The 16,295-nt window shown below is 38.4% G+C and overlaps 2 protein-coding genes across 5 annotated transcripts in view; both read right to left on the bottom strand.

Annotated features, from left to right (window-relative positions):
* The window catches only part of TRPM6 (transient receptor potential cation channel subfamily M member 6), a 209,006-nt gene extending 204,195 nt beyond the window's left edge, over positions 1-4,811 (bottom strand). For all 4 annotated transcript variants that reach the window (XM_082470799.1, XM_082470801.1, XM_082470798.1 and 1 more), the window contains exon 1: positions 554-4,811. The gene's annotated coding sequence lies outside the window, so the exon portion shown is untranslated. The remainder of the gene's footprint in view (positions 1-553) is intronic.
* Positions 4,812-4,941: 130 nt separating this feature from the next.
* Positions 4,942-10,256, bottom strand: LOC309664949 (uncharacterized protein C9orf40). The gene is made up of 2 exons (XM_082471121.1): positions 9,589-10,256; positions 4,942-5,521 (listed from the first exon to the last, which is right to left on the bottom strand). Exons 1-2 carry the CDS (start codon positions 10,015-10,017, stop codon positions 5,363-5,365), a joined length of 588 nt encoding a protein of 195 aa, XP_082327247.1. The 5' UTR covers positions 10,018-10,256; the 3' UTR covers positions 4,942-5,362.
* Between the last annotated feature and the right edge of the window lie 6,039 nt (positions 10,257-16,295).

Below are 16,295 nucleotides of genomic sequence, written 5' to 3'. Positions count from 1 at the left end.
AATATTTTTAAATGTTTTAAAAATCCACTTAAAAATATGTATAGGAATTCCCTGGTGGTCCAGTGGTTAGGACTCCATGGTTGCACTGCAGGGGGCATGGGTTCGATCCCCGGTGGGGAACTAAGATCCCACAAGCCGTGCAGCCAAAAATAAAAATAAATAAATAATTAAAATATGTATGTACAGATATAGACAAAACATACAGATACATATAGAAACACATTAGTTGTATACACAAAATATATTTTATTGTTCTGTCAGCTGAGAGGACCTAAAAGGAATGATACCCAATACCAATGAGCAGATCTTGCACTGAGCTCATTTCTAAATACCATTCTCTAATAAAGGAATCAGGGCTTTTTGGAGAAATAATTTCAGGACTAGGGTAGAGAAATTACAAGAGAAACATCTGTGCCAAACATCTTGTATGAGAAGCTAAGGAAGTGTTAAAAAGTGATGGGGTCTGTATTAGCTGTCTATTGCTGCATAATAAATTGCCACAAATTAAGCAGCCTGGAAAAACAGAACAAAATTTATCAATTTATTAACTCACTTCTAAATGTCAGAAGTCCAGCTTGACATGTAACGTTCTCTGTTGAGAGTATCATTAAGCTGAAATCAAGGTGTCAGCCAGGCTATGTTCCTTCTGAAGGTTCTGGGGAAGAATCCACTTCCAAGTTCATTCAGGTTGTTGGCTGAGTTGATCCTTGAGGTTGTAGGACTGGGGTCCCATTTTCTTTCTGGGTTGTCACCAGGACTTAGGCCCTCGGCCTCTGGTGGTTGCTCTCAGGTTCTTGTCACATGGGCTCCCTCCACCTTCAAAGCCAGATGAAAATTACTCTCAGATTGAATCCCTCCTCCACTCTGTATCTCTCTGACTTCTCTAGCCTCTCCACCCATATTTAAAGGGCTTGTATGATTAGATCAGGCCCACCAACTCATCTCCCTATCTTAAGGTCAACTTGTTTGAGACCTTAATTATATCTGCAAAGGTATTCAAGTAGTACCTAAATTAGTGTTTGATCAAATAACTGGATGTTAACAACAGGGTCTGGGAATCTTGGGGCCCATCTCTGCCTATCACAGGGTCATATCATTAGAATACAAGATATAGCAATCAACAAATATAAGGTGTTATGGTATTACTGTTTAGGTCTGTGGACTCCAGATAATTCAACAGCTGAAATTCTTTAAAACTGATCTTCCTAGAGTGTTTTCCTCAATCAACTTCAGGTATTGAGAGATCACTAATAGTTATCTGTCTGTCTATCTATCCATCTACCTATCTGAAAGATAGTGAATACATGCATTTCAAGTACTGTAAAAGAAGAGAGATATGTATTTAGTGCCCACTATGGTTTCCCCACAGCCACCATATCATTTCACCCCAACTCTGCTCCTCTGAGGGAAGTATTAGTGTCCCCATTTTCTGAGGAGGATACCAAGGCTCAAACTGTTTAGTGAGTAACAGAGTTGCCACAGCTGGCACTGATTTCCATCCAGAGACCTTGTAAATGCAAAAGTGCACTGCCAATATTAACCAGTATTCACACAATAAATAATAAAATACATTTAAAAAGGGGAAGGCACAAGAGCCAACTTGAAGGGACTCCCAATGGCTAAACCTAGGATTTGTGCAACAAAATAATGATAGTAACAGATTATAACTCATAGAATAAAATATATACTCATTAGTCTATACTGATATAAACAACTGAATATAGAAATGAGGACGAAAGGAAAGCTCTTCCTTTACAGTAGAATTCCAATAAATAAATATACTAGGGATGATGGAAATAGAAAATTACCATTTGACAGATAGATACCAGAGAAATAAGTATTTCAGGCAAGAATCATCAAGATTCTAAAATTTGTGGGCAGAATGAGAAATTTATATAGTTTCGAAGTACCTTTCCAAAAGATAATTATTAATTACAAAGGAGGAAATTGTAACTTTACAAGAGAGAAACCTGGCAGACACCCCCTTGACCAAGTAATCAGTTACAATCACCAATAAAGAGACAAACTGACATCCCATGCCTCCTGATATGATGCACTAAGGTTACATCACTTCTATGGAGTTATCAAAAATGCATAATTATGGGAAGTAACAAACAGAAATTGAGTGCCATCTGATAAAATAACTAACCAGAATACTCATCAAAAAGTATCAAGATCATGAAAGGCAAAGAAATTCTGAGGAATTGTTTAAAGAGGACTAAGGAGGTACAACTAAATATATGACACGGATTGAATCTTGAGGCAGAAAAGGGATGTTAATAAGACAGAAAAGGGATGTTAATAAGACAATGGTGAAATCTGAACCTTCGTTTTTTTTAGGTTTTTGACATATATTCTTTAAAAGAGTTGTCTGAAGTCACTCTTTCCATGTCCTCATCAAAGTATAATAGAATTATATTGATGCTAATTTCCTCATGTTCATAATCATACTGTGATAATGTAAGATATTACAATAGGGAATCTGGGTGAAGGGCATACAAGTTAAAAAAAAAAAAAAAAGAAAAAGCAAAACCTACTTTTTAATTTCCATCTCAATTTATCCACAATGCAATTTTGCCAAGTTACCTGAGGGTTACTAAATTAACAACTTTTTTTTAAAGGACAAAATTATTTCAAATCTCTCTCTGTATATATATGTATATATACACACACACACACCCTGCATGTGTATATTATACATATTTAACATATATGTGTAAATGTTTACATTGTACTTATACACCTACATAAAAATATTAAATCTTTTAACATATTAACAGCAAGTGTTTTCCCTGAATCTTTGCCTTATTTTTTTTCTTTTATTTATTTATTTATTTATTTTTGGCTGCGTTGGGTCTTTGTTGCTGTGCACAGGCTTTCTCTAGTTGCGGCGAGCAGGGGCTACTCTTCATTGCAGTGTGCAGGCTTCTCATTGAGGTGGCTTCTCTTGTTGCAGAGCTCAGGCTCTAGGCCGTGGGCTTCAGTAGCTGCGGCACATGGGCTCAGTAGTTATGACTCGCAAGCTCTAGAGTGCAGGCTCAGTAGTTAAGGCACACAGGCTTAGCTGCTCCGTGGCATGTGGGATCTTCCCGGACCAGGGATCGAACCCATGTCCCCTGCATTGGCAGGCAAATTCTTAACCACTGTGCCACCAGAGAAGTCCTACCTTATGGTTTTGATGTTTTTTGACATATGCTTGAAAAAGTCATCCAAGCTACTCTTTGGATCTCCTTCACTCAGACGCTGCAGTGTGGTGTCCGATGAAACTTCTTGTCAAAGTAACCACCTCCTATCGTTCATCCGGTGGACATGTCTTAGTCCTTACGTTACTATACAATAAATATAATAAAGTTAGCACATTTCCAATGTTTTACTACTGGATCTCTGTAACAAAACTTTTGTATTTGCATCTTTAGGAAATGGTCTAAAATTGCTGGCATGACCGTCCCATCAACAAATAGGAACACCCATTCATTCGTTCATGCAATATTTATTGACTGACCACTATGTGGCAGGCACTGTTCAGGCACTAGGAAGAGCAGTGCACAAAAATAGACACCTTCCAAAAATAAAAAATGAACACCTTCCTACCCTCAGGTCAAAGAGAAAGGAGGAAGAAAGTTTATCCTTTCCACAGTACTTTAACTGCTTCTTCCCCCCGCCTGCCTGCTTTGTTTGCTATTTCTTCAATCCCAACTCTTATTCTTAAACTTCTAGTAGCAATTTAAAGTGGAATGAAGTGCAACTATAGGAAGCACATTTATTCCAATTATTTTTTTTGTACCCATAAGATCATTACGAGAATTAAACAAGATGTTGCAGGTACTTAGTATACTGCTTGACAATAAACATAGTCTGAGGTAGATACTATTTATTGTTTCTCATTTTACAAGTGAGGCATCTGGAGCTTGGAGATGAAAAATAACTTGCTTAATGTTACACAGGTAGAAAGTGGCAGGCCAAGACTTTGAACTGTCTGACTTCAAACCCTTAACTATACAGTTTGTCTTCTGTTCTAGAATATTATTAATGTCAACCCATACTTAAATCCTACAGTACACACAAAACATTGGTGGTTCTCTCTCTCTCACTGGCATTTATCATCTTTCCTAAATTTTGGATCTAATGTCATTAATAACAACAAAAAATATACAAGCAAGATGAGTTAGTCAATTACAAAGCCAACATTCTGAATGCAATACAAAAATTAACTTAATTACTAAGTTATTAGTAACTTAGTTATTAATATAACTTAAACACAAATTTACTTTATTTCTTTATCAATGAAACAGTAATAATGACACAATAATTCAGTTGTAACAAAGCCATCAACAGAGCAAAATAAAAACAAAGCTAACTAAGGAGGCAGTGCTTCAGCTCAAGTTAGTTATCTCCTTTAAACAGGAAAAACAATCATTAGTCTAGTGGTTCTTGAACTGGCCTGCTCATTTGAGGAATGGGAGGAAGGAAGACTGGTGCTTAAAAAAATAGCTACACCCAAAGCCCACCTCAGAACAATTATATGAGAATTTGTCAAGAGTGGGGCCCATTTGAAGTGTTGTCAGTGTTGACAAGTACAAGTCTAAAATAATAAGCAATAAACAGCATGCCCTCAGAGCAATTCAAAACCAAGAAATTTAAAAAATAAAATAAAAGAAAAAGAAATATAATAAATTTCTTTCCTTCTATCCTGGGAAAAGGGGGAAGGAAGCACCTACTCACTTCTCTTTGTTCTTTATCCATCTTTGATTGCCCAAAGTCAAGTTTAACAAACGTTAAATATTGGAAGTTATGCAAACATCCTACCCAAATTAAAATTTTCACTACTGTACATTTAGAAAGCTCTTTTAAAATACCAGGTTTCAGAAAGAATCCCCCACATTTTAAGTTTGCATAGATGTTTAAGTCAGCTATTTGTTCAACGAAGAAGAGTCGATGAAATGTATTAGAAAGCATTTTATTAATAAGTTATTATAAAACAATATTCATTTCATGTACCACAAATTAACTTTTTGGTGCAACAAGAGGAATATCTGAATGTTTCCCATCTATTTCTAAAACTGTCACAATTCCTTTTTATAAGATTGATATCTTCAAATTTAGAACCTAAACATAAATTTTTCTTAAGAATGCATACATAAAATACTTCTCCTATAACTGCACTATATCCTTGACAAATCCCTATCGGGAGGTATAGTAGTGACTGCAGGCATTTATCTTTAAAACAACTTTTCCTCATTTTTCAGGTTTGGGGATGATATCACATCAAGTATGGAAAATAACTTTTTTCCTTAAGAATACAGAAATTCACTTAGAGATGTCTCCTCAAATTCAGAAAAACCCATTTCTTCAGCTCCTTCTGTCAGGACTCCATATCGATCTCAACAACTTCATTCTTGTCCTGAAGTGTTGTTTCTGTCAGGTTGTCTTCACTTACATCTTCAATGTCTGCCAGATCAATAGGTGGTAAAGGATTCCTCCAGTACTGGAAGGTGTTATACTGCCAAAATTCTTCATCGAGCTTTAGTGAAAAGAAGAGAGAGATGAAAGTACATCAATGGTGTAGAAAAAATTAAGTTTTTTCATGAAACAAATTTTTTTCTGTTTTAAAAGCAAACTCACGTTAAGATTTTGCAGTCTTTAACTTTGCATCTTCAACAAATATATATTTTTAATTCTGCCTAATCAAAGTACTTCATGGACTCAGTCAAATCTGTGCATTTTCATATTCATGAATTTGTGAAAGTATTTCCTGTTAGTAGTTTAAATTTAAAAGAATTTCCTCCAAGAGCTTCTCTTCCCAGAATTTTCTTCCATTTTTCAACCAAAAAATAATGCCTGAAGATGGTCTTAAAATTTTTTACCTTTCAGTGAGGAAAACAATTTATTTAAAAAACACATGCACACATCTTCAAATTTACTTTTGGTCTTTTTCCTGATGTTTGGTATTTTAAGGGATTGACTTGACGTAGGCTAAAATATTTTGACAATCTTCTAAAAAGCATTAGAATAAAAACATGGTAAATAACAAGAAAATCTTAAACTGGTTATTTTATTAAAGATACCATTTTGTACAAGACATGAGTCAAGATACCAAAACTGATAAATCCAAGTGAATGCTGGCCTCTTCAAAGTTCAACAGCTTACTGTAACAGGCTATAAAATTGTTTCAAGTAACTATGAAGTGAAGTTGATATTCCAATGAAGTTCAAAACTGGCACAAAACTAAAATACTTTGTGCAAAGGAAGTGGCATTGCAATTACATATAGGCTTCCAAAGTGACCATTTTGAAGGTTAACACCTTTCCCAGATGGATATCTATATATCTATATTTAGTCTACTAAGTTGTGTTTGTACTTTAGGTTCATACTTGCTATAGCAGCATTAACCAACAGAAATATAATGAAAGCCACATATGTAATTTAAAATTTTCTAGTAACTTCAGTTAAAAAAAAAAGTAAAAAGAAACAGGTGAAATTAATCTTAAAATTTTACTTGACCTAATAAAGCCAAAATACTATCATTTCAACATGCAGTCAATATTTTTAAAAATTAATGAGATATTTTACATTCTTTTTGTCTAACTAAAAGTTTTCAAAATCTGCCAGGTATTTTACACTTCCAGCACTATTCAGACTAGCCCCATTTCAATGCTCAATAGCCACATGTGGCTAGTTACTTAAATGGGGAGCACAGGTCTTCTCAATAATAAGTTTATTCACTGCCTTAGACACTAAGGCTTAAGAGAATTAAGAGTCTCTTTGGAATTCCTTAACACTGGGATAAAAATGTAATAACTCAAAGGATGCCAAGAAAAACTTAATTTTAATAAGTAAATAGGGTTAAGAACAAGGACCTATTTCTCTGTCTTTTGGAAAAAAAAAACTATTGTTCAAATGATCTACTTATAAAAACAAACCAAAAAAGATCCTTAATGAGGTCAGTATAACCTAGTAGCTAAGAGCACAGACTTTGCCACCAGACAGACCTGGGCTAGCATGATAACTCCTCCACCCATTAACTCTGATCTTGACCTAGGTCTCTTTCATCCTTGGTAAAAAAGCAGAAAGGCTCTTGTGCAAATTACAGTTTAGCACTATAAGTGCCCAATATAGCTAGTTATTATATCCCAAGAAGCCTACGAACCAATATCACTATGAACCAAAATCACAACATTTCTGCTTCCTTTCTATTTAAAGTATTTAACAGTAAGGGTCAGCACCGACAGAGTACTCAATCTGCATAAAGTGACACTAAAGTGACACTAACATGAGAAAATACATGAAAATTTATTGAAGTAATACCTGGTTTTACTTCAGTTGTCCGGTTAAAAAAACACCTGAAACAACTCAAATATTCTGAGGTTCTAGGACAGAAAAATAGGTACCACGATTCTGCCTAGATTGCATCCTCAATATGGAAAGGACATATTTGAGGAAATTCTTCCCAAATGAGATCCCAAGGGTAAGGGTAGGGACTTAAGCTCTTTTCTGAGCAAAACAGGAACCAGGGAGACATTTGCTGCATGAACTGAAAAAGCTTTTTAACTTCTACATGTTTTTGCTATATCCTATTTTTCCTTGGCTGTAAGACCCTTAAAACAAAAACCATGCATCTTTGGTGGCAGGAAAGAAAGAGGGAAGCTGGAGAAAATTAAGTTTGCACAAAGAAGCAGCTCAAGGAACAGAAAAAGAAAGGAACATGAGGGTTTCTGGGCTTTTGCCAAAAGAGAACAGGGGACTAGTCTTGATGAAGAAGGAACCCCTAGAGGCAAGCTTGTTCCCTGTCACAGGCTTGTAGTGACTACAAGAAGCAGAGAGCTGTCAGATGTGGTCACTGCTGTGGAAGAAGACACAGGTGTGTCTAGGAGATTCTAAGCAAATGTCTGTGTCAGTTTACTAAAAAATTCCTTTGCTTACCTGCCATTTCCATGTCCCTCTTATCAATTTGTGGCATACTGCAGTCAGTATATTCTGGTAGGAAAGACAAGCCTAAGTATGGGTTGGGTACCAAAAATGGTCAAGTTTGCAAACTACACAGTACTTATCTCCATACCAAATAGGTCTGGATGACTGTCACTCTGGATTTTTGTTTTTTCAGGTTTTGCACATTGGTGTGACATGATTTAATTGGAAATTCTAATTCTTTATTCTACTTTCAAAACATAAGTGCTATCTAAAAGCAGTCTGAAGAAAAAAAAATCTAAATAAGGCTCATGTTTTCTAAATTCCAAGAAAACTGGGGGTAGAAATATTTACAATTTATAGTTTCATCCAGAAATGCTCATCACAATAATTATATCTAAAGGATAATTTCTCATGACCACAGAAAAAGATCTTTCCCAACTACTGTATTTTATTGGCAAGGTGTTTGATAAATTCTGCATAAGATACTTGAGACAATGGAAAAATGTGGGGAGGATGCTATGATGGAGTAGTTGAAGAGAATTTGGTGAAGTCTGGGCTCTACATTTGGCTCTTCCACCCCCAAAGCTCCTGGTTCAACCCAGAACTGCCGAAACGCAACTTGAATTCCAAAGATTAGACCAACGCTGCCCAATAAATACAAAATGCCAGCCACAAACGTAATTCGAAATTTTCTGATGGCCATATTAAAAAAGTAAAAGAAATAAGTGAAATGAATTTTAATATAATTTATTCAATCTAATACCTCCAGATTATTTCAACGTGTATTCAATATAAAATTTTTTGAGATCTTCGAAATCTAGTGTGTATTTTACTTTGAGTGCATCTCAACTTGGACGAGTCCCATTTTAGGTGTTGTGTCACATAGCTAGTGGCTGCCACACTGAATAGCACAGATCTAGACAGATCTTATGTGCAGTGATAGGGCAGGCTCATTTCCCAAGGAAGAGGAGCTCTCCAAAGATCCTCATACAGACGCTTGATCTTAAGAACCAAATTAATTCTCAACGATCCTTCTTCATAGGATCAGATTTTAAAACTGCCTTTTCCCAATATACGGAGGCCCTTCCTCTCAACCAAAAGAGCTGTACCATGCCTAAAGGATGTCCAACTGGTGGCTACCACACTCGTCACCCTCTTTAGAAAGAAATCGATCACGAATTCCAGAAAAATAATCATCTTTAAACCAAGGAAGACGCAGTACACCTTTCTCTGACGTTTGTTGTTGAGCTTAACTTATTGCGGTTCACGGTCAACGTCTTCCCCTAGTTCTACAGTCTGTCATGACCCACGCCCCTGCTTCCCTCTTGGACAGCACAGATGCTGAAGGTGCAAGGCCACGTCTACTACCTCACCCAACGATCTGTCTCCCCCTAGTTTAGTTTAGTGCTCTCAGCTCGTCGGACTCTCCCAAAACGTTGCCAAAGGTGGGCTCTGGGGCCCCCGGTGTGCTGCCTGGGGCGGGGGGTCGGTGTTCATTCTTGCGGCGAGTATCCCGGCTTCTCATCTTTTGGGGCGTCGTGACGAACACGAGTCTAGAGGGGAACGATCGGTTCCTTCCCGGGACGCGCAGTGCCCGGGAAAGTGTGACCCTTTTTCCCCTCACCCCGGGCCCCGCCTCCCGTCCCCCGCCGGAGCGCCCAGCCCACCGCCAGCCCCTACCTGGCGCGGTGCGGCCCCCCAGTCTCCCCGCAGGGACTCTGCGCGCTCCGCCCCGTCGTCGCCACCGCCCCTCGGGGGCCGAACGCCCCGGGGCTCCTCCCCTGGCCCGCGGGGCCGCACGGGCGGCTGCAGCAGCGGCGGCTCGCCGGCCTCCAGGCCGCGGCCCTCACGCTCCGCGCCGTCCGGAGCGCCAGTGTCCCCGCCGTCGCGGCGCTTGCTGGGCGAAACCAAAGGCTCGGTCATACCCCCTGCGTCGATTTTACGCTTTCGGGGCAGCTCCGGGACGCCGAGGGGCTGCTCGGGATGCGAGGCCCCCGGCGGCGGGATCCAGAGCGGTGGCCGCGGCGGCTCCTCAGGAAAGTCGCAGAGCAGGAGCCGCTTCCAAGGCACGTGGAACGTCAGGGGCTCGGCCGCACGCCGCTTGGCCATGGGCCCCGAAGGCTCGGGCGGAGCCCGCCGGGCGCGGGAGGCCGAGCGCCGATAGCTGTGGGGGCGGAGGGCGAGGGCGGAGCGTGCAGAGCGCTAGGAAGGGCGAGGACCGAGTCCGGGCGAGGCTGCGGCTGGAAGGTGCAGAGGACGGAGGGGGCGGGGCAGCCGGTGCGGCCCAGCCCGCGCACGCTGCCCTCGCCACCGCCGAGGTGCGGCCGGACGCTGAGGAGCAACCACGAAGCGGCGGAGATTCGAACCTGCGCACAAATGTGCGCGCGCGCACTCGCGCCGGCGAGGCGGAGCCTTTGGTTGGTGGAGGCTCGCGGGGCGAGCTCCCGAGCGCCCCTGCGGCCGGAAGTGCGCGCCCCGGGGCGAGGCGGGAAGGCCGCGGCGGGTTTATTAAAGGCCGAGTGATGGTGTCTTTGGAGGGTGTGATTTTTTCCTCAGGGACGGGGAGAGGGGTGTGCAAATCCCGAGCTTAAAGTGTATATGTTAATATTCCCTTCCTTGAGTCAGTGGTCGCCGGGACGTCCCCCGGAGGTTAAAACAGAATTATACAAATTTAATAAATTAGTATTAACAGGCTTTAGCGCTACATTAAATGATTACGCCAGACAGACTGCTGAACGGGGGTTGGGGCTGAGGGAAATAGATAAAGCCAGTATGCAAAAACAAAACAAGAGAAAACAAACCAACGAGCGTGTTTTGCAGTGGCTGTTGTGGAAGGTGAAGTAGGCACCACATTCCTTGATCTTTTGATTAAAAATTAACTGATGAAGTTGCAGAGAAGATGCGTCGCTCATCTAAGAGCTAATCCTGGAGCACAGCCCTCTTCCGACTGAAACCTAAAATCGTTTGCCTCTTAAATTACGTGGGAAGCGCACAGAATTCCCTGCTTGCTCTGCGCGGTGATCAAAAGTGAGATTCCAAGACCTTTGTTATATCAAACTTGTGTGTGTTGTCAAAGAAAATGAGGAGACGATAACAACATATAAGGTATTTACCTTATATTTTAATAGTTAATAAAGACAGTAACCAAGTAAAGAAGAAGGTAAGGAAGAAAATTATAAGTGCTTTGAAGGGAGAAACTACTATGATCTTCTAGAGGAAAAGAGTGCAAGGAAGATAACTGTCCTCTAACTGGTTGGTACTACCTATATATTAATTACCTCACGCCCCTATACCTCAAGGCTGTTGTGAGAAGATAGGGCAACCAGTTGTTTATTAATAAGTACAGAAATATAATAAGTAGGGTAATAAACAGCAGCTTTTCTGTTTGATCTTTCCATTTCCTCTTGTTTTGTTTTCCTCTCATCCCCGCGTCCGCCTCCCCTCTGGCAACCACCTGTTTGTTCTGTGTATCTATGACTGCTTCTCAAGTTTGCTCACTTGTTTTTTAGATTCTGCATATAAATAAAATGATACAATATTTGTCTTTCTCTGACTTACTTCACTTTGCATAATATCCTCTAGGTCCATCCATAATGTTGCAGATGGCAAGATTTCATTCTTTTTCATAGCTGAGTAATTTTCCATTTATTTTATTGATATTTATATTTTTATATATATATATGTATGGATATATCACAATTTGTTTATCCATTCACTGATGATGGACATGTAGGTTGCTTTCAGTTTGGGGCTATTACAGATAAAGCTGCTGAGAACATTTGTATGGACATAGGCTTTTTTTCTCTTGGGTGAATAAATACCTAGGAGTGGAAAGGCTGGATCACATAGTAAGTGTATATTTAACTTATTAGCAAACTGCCAAACTGGTTTCCAAAGTGGTTGTACCATTCTACATTGCCACGAGCAGTGTATGAGAGTTCTAGCTCCTACATATTCTCTCCAACAGTTGGTTTAGTCAGACTTTAATGTTAATCTTTCTAAATAAGTATCTCATGTATCCCATTGTAGTTTATCCCTTTGCATTCCCCTAATGACTAATGATGTTGAGCATCTTCTAAGTGCTTACTTGCTATCTGTATATCGTCTTTGGTAAAATGTTCAAATTTTGCCCAATTTTATTTTATTTTATTTTTGCCCAATTTTAAAATTGGGTCATTTGCTTTCTTATTTTTCTTATTTCATATTTTTATGCATGTAATCATATTTCATTCATTTGTATTTAGTATTCCATCATATGAATCCACTTCATTGTTGATAAACGTTTCAGTTTGTTCAGATTTTTGCAGTTACAAATAGTGTGCTATGAGCATGCTTGTTCATAATTTCTAAGGCACATGTGCAAGAATGTCTCTACAGAGTGGAATTACTGAGTTGTAGAATATGTTTAACTTCACCTGGACTAGGTAGTGCCAAAGCTTCCCAAAGTGCTTTTTACCAGTTTATCATTCTAGTAGAGGACAAGAGATGCCTTTTTGTCACATCCTCACCAGTAAACTGAGTATGGTCTTACCGGAGCAGTGTGATATGGTATCTCATTGTGGCCTCAGTTTGTATTTCCCCAGTGAAATTGGACATCTTTTTATATGGTTTATGGACCATTCCTGGAGCAGTAATCCTGGCTCTTTACTCTGCATGGTGTCTTGTTGAACAAGTTCTAAACTTAAATGTGGTCTAAATTATCAATCTTTTCTTTGTTTAGTTTATGCTTCTTTTTTGTCTTGTTTAAGGCATTGGCCCTTTCACCACCACCTCTGCCTCAAGACCACCCTGCCTAATCCCAGTCTCTGCTTGGCCCAACTTGGATCTCTAGCTTTTTGTAAAAGGATTGTTAAATTCTTTGCCCTTTAAAAAAATTGGTTTAGTTGGGTTTTTTTTCTGATTTGGAAGAGCTTCTTTTATATTCTAGAAAGAAATGTTCTTATGGGTAGTAGGTGTTGTAAATATTATAAATATTTCCTCCCAATTTGTGTCTTGTATTTTTACTCTCTGTGATACCTTAATTTTAATGTAGTCAAGTTTATCAATGTTTTCTTTTCTGGTTTACACATATTACATCTTGTTTAAGAAGTCCTTTCCTGTCCCAGTTCTAGACATTTTATGGTTTTATATTTTTGCTTCCACATTTAAATCTTTCATCCATGTGGAATTGATTTGTGTGTTTTTGTGGTGTGAAAAAAGACTCAAGTTCATTCTCCTTCCCTGTATGGAATAACTAGTTTTCTTAACACCATAAATTGAATAGTTGTCCTTTTTTCACTGTTATGCAGTACCTGCTTTGTCACAAGTTAAGTTTTCATAAATTCACACAACTTTGGGGGAGCTCTCTATTCAGTTAGATTGGTCTATTTGCTATCTTGGGCCAATTCAACAGTGTCTTAATTACCATAGCTTTGTAATAAATCCTTGATATCTTTAGAGCAATCCTCCACATCTTGTTCTTCAGGAATATCTTGACTCTACTAGGCCCTTTGCTCTTCCATGTACAGTCATCTTGTAGCATTACATTACCCTTTGGAATCATAATTGCATTGAAACTATAGATGAATTTGGAGAGAACTGTCATCTTTACAATATGGAGCCCATTTCCTTTTCAATGATATTTTATAGCCTCAAATTATTTAGGTCTTTTAAAAAGTCTCTCAGTAAAGTTTTATAATTCTCACTGCAAGGAGCTTATGTATCTTTTGTTAGGTTTATTCCTAGGCACTTTATAGTTTTTGTAAATAGTTTTTCCCCCCACACTATACCTTTTTTTTTCTCCAACATTTTGAGTTATTACTCAGGAGTTGTTACTCCTGCGCTGTCTTTAAAAAATTAGTTTACTCCAAGTTTTATATAGTACCAGATTCATTGCTTCAAGGAATTTGTCCATTTCATTCCAGCTGTCAAATTTGTTGGCGTAGTATTTTCTATTTTCTGTTTCCTTGATTTCTACTTAATTGGGGTTTACTTTGTTCTTCTTTCTCTAGGTTCTTTTCATTTAACCTCTAGCGCCATTGATTTTAGCCTTTCTTCTTTTCTAATATAAACATATAAAGCTATAAATTTCCCTGTAGCACTTCTTTATCTGCAGCTGCCCAAATTTTGATATATTTTCATTATCTTTCAGTTTGAAATACTTTCTAATTTCCCTGATTTCTTTTTTGACCTATGGATTATTTCAATGTGTTAATTTTTCAAATATCTGAGATTTCCCTAAATATCTTTTTCTTATTGATTTCTAGTTTAATTTCATTCCCCTTTAATTCATACTCTGTGTAATTTTAATCCTTTTAAATTTATTGAGATTTTATGACCCAGTATATGAATTATCATGGTGCATGTACCACGTGCTCCTGAAAAGAATATATATTCTGCATGTATTGGGCACAGTGCTGTCACATAAGTAAATGTCACTTAGGTAAAGGTGGTTGATAATGTTTTTTAGATCTTCTATGTCTTTACTGATTTTTTTTTTTTTTTTTGTCTAATAGTTCTATTAATTGCCAAGAAAGGAGTGTTAAAAAATCTCCATCTATGATGGTGATATTTTGTTTCTCCCTTAAGTTCCATCAATTTTTGTTTATGTATTTTGAAGCTCTGTTATTAGGTACACACGTATTATGATTGTCATGTCTCTGATGTACATCCATCTTTCTCTCTGATAATGCTCTTTGTTTTGAAGTTGTCTTAATTTGAGATTCGTATAGTTGTTCCAGCCCTCCTATGCTTACCATTTGCATAGTATATCTTTTTTTTCCATCCATTTACTTTCAGCTTGTCTGTATTTTTACATTTAACCTATCTTTTGCAGACAACTTACATAGCTGGATCTTGCTTTTCTGGCATTCTGACAATTTCTGAATTTTAATTGGAATGTTTAGTCCTTTAACATTTGATGTAAATTATTGATATGGCTATATTTAGGTCTGCTGTTGTACTATTTATTTTGTTTGTTCCCTTTCTTTTCTGGCTCTGTACCTCCTTTCCTGACTTTTTTTTTTTTAATATTTATTTATTTATTTGGCTGCACCAGATCTTAGTTGTGGCACGCAGGATCTTTAGTTGCAGCATGTGGGCTCTCTTAGTTGCAGCATGTGGGATCTAGTTCCCTTACCAGGGACTGAACTCGGGCCCCCAGCATTGGGAACGCAGAGTCTTAACCACTGGACCACCAGAGAAGTCCCTTTCCTGACTTCTTTTGGATTAACTGAATATTTTGAATTTCATTTTAATTTAATTCTTAACATTTAACTATATCTCTTTGCATTAATTTTTAGAGATTGCTCTAAGGATTGCAGTATACATCTTTAACTTCTTAGTCTATATGAAGTTAACACAGTACCACTTCGTGTAAAGCAGAAATCTTGAAACCCTTCTTTCTCACCCCTGCCCTGTCCCAGAAGCACTATCCTATAATTTCGTTAGAAGCACTCTGACTTCTTTCCCCAATACTTCTTGTGGAAAATAACCCAGAACTCATCATTAGTAACAACAAAGCAACAAAGAAGTTTTCTTAATGTCTTCTTGGTAAAGAAGACTCTCATGAATTTATTCTGCTTTTCTTTAAACTTGCCTGTTTCAGACTGATTGAATGAAGCCTCACAGCAGTTTAGGATAGGGAAGTGGTTTAAAAATTTTTAGCAACTACGTATTTGCCAGACCTTTTACATATCTCATTTAATCCTAAAAACTGCAGCAGATGCTATTACCAATTTAACAGATAAACCTCACCCCTGAGCATCAGATCCCTGTCAACTTCTCAATGCGTCCAGACTTCACCACCGTATTTAGAATTGCAACTCACTCGGCACTACCCATGTTAAGATTTCCCTTGCCTTTTTTTCCCCCATAGCACTTTGCACCTTCCAATCTGTTATATAATTCACTTATTTGTTATTCTTATTATCTCCCTCTCTAGAAAGTAAGCTCCTTGAGGGTAGGGTTCTTTGGTTTTTTTTTCACTGATATATTCAAGCACTTAGAACAGCGCCTGGCATGTATTAGTAGCTCTTTACATATTGTTGAATGAATGACTATTCTTTATTTTACCTGGGTGTTTCACAGGCGTCTCATACTCCATCCTCCAGTATTCCCTATGAGCCATCATTCATCCAACCAGGTACTCATATCAGAAGTACTCCTGTGCCCCTTCACAATCTTATGTTCAGTCATTAATTTATTCTTTGAACAAATATTTTCAGCATCTGCTGTGACTGGGCAAAATTCTAGACACTAGAGTTTCAACAATAAACAAAGCTAAAATCCCTATCCCTTGACTCTCCCACCGAAGCTTTGTATTGGGGGAATTAGACAATAAACAAGTACATCTGTCAAATGCTGAGGAAAAAAATAAAGCAGGGTAAGAAGGATAGGGACGGTTTATA

Source organism: Balaenoptera physalus, assembly GCF_965194825.1.
Source record: "Balaenoptera physalus genome assembly, chromosome: 7".
In the NCBI taxonomy this organism is placed as follows: Eukaryota; Metazoa; Chordata; class Mammalia; order Artiodactyla; family Balaenopteridae; genus Balaenoptera; species Balaenoptera physalus.
The sequence above is the reverse complement of the archived record's forward strand: the minus strand, read 5'-3'. Positions and strand labels throughout refer to the sequence as shown.

Bases quoted from the DNA above. Each gene is read 5' to 3' on its own strand.
- LOC309664949 (XM_082471121.1), bottom strand. From the start codon at position 10,017: ATGGCCAAGCGGCGTGCGGCCGAGCCCCTGACGTTCCACGTGCCTTGG. The intron at 5,522-9,588 runs GTAGGGGCTGGC...TTTTCACTAAAG, and splicing joins GGGGGGCCGCACCGCGCCAG to CTCGATGAAGAATTTTGGCA.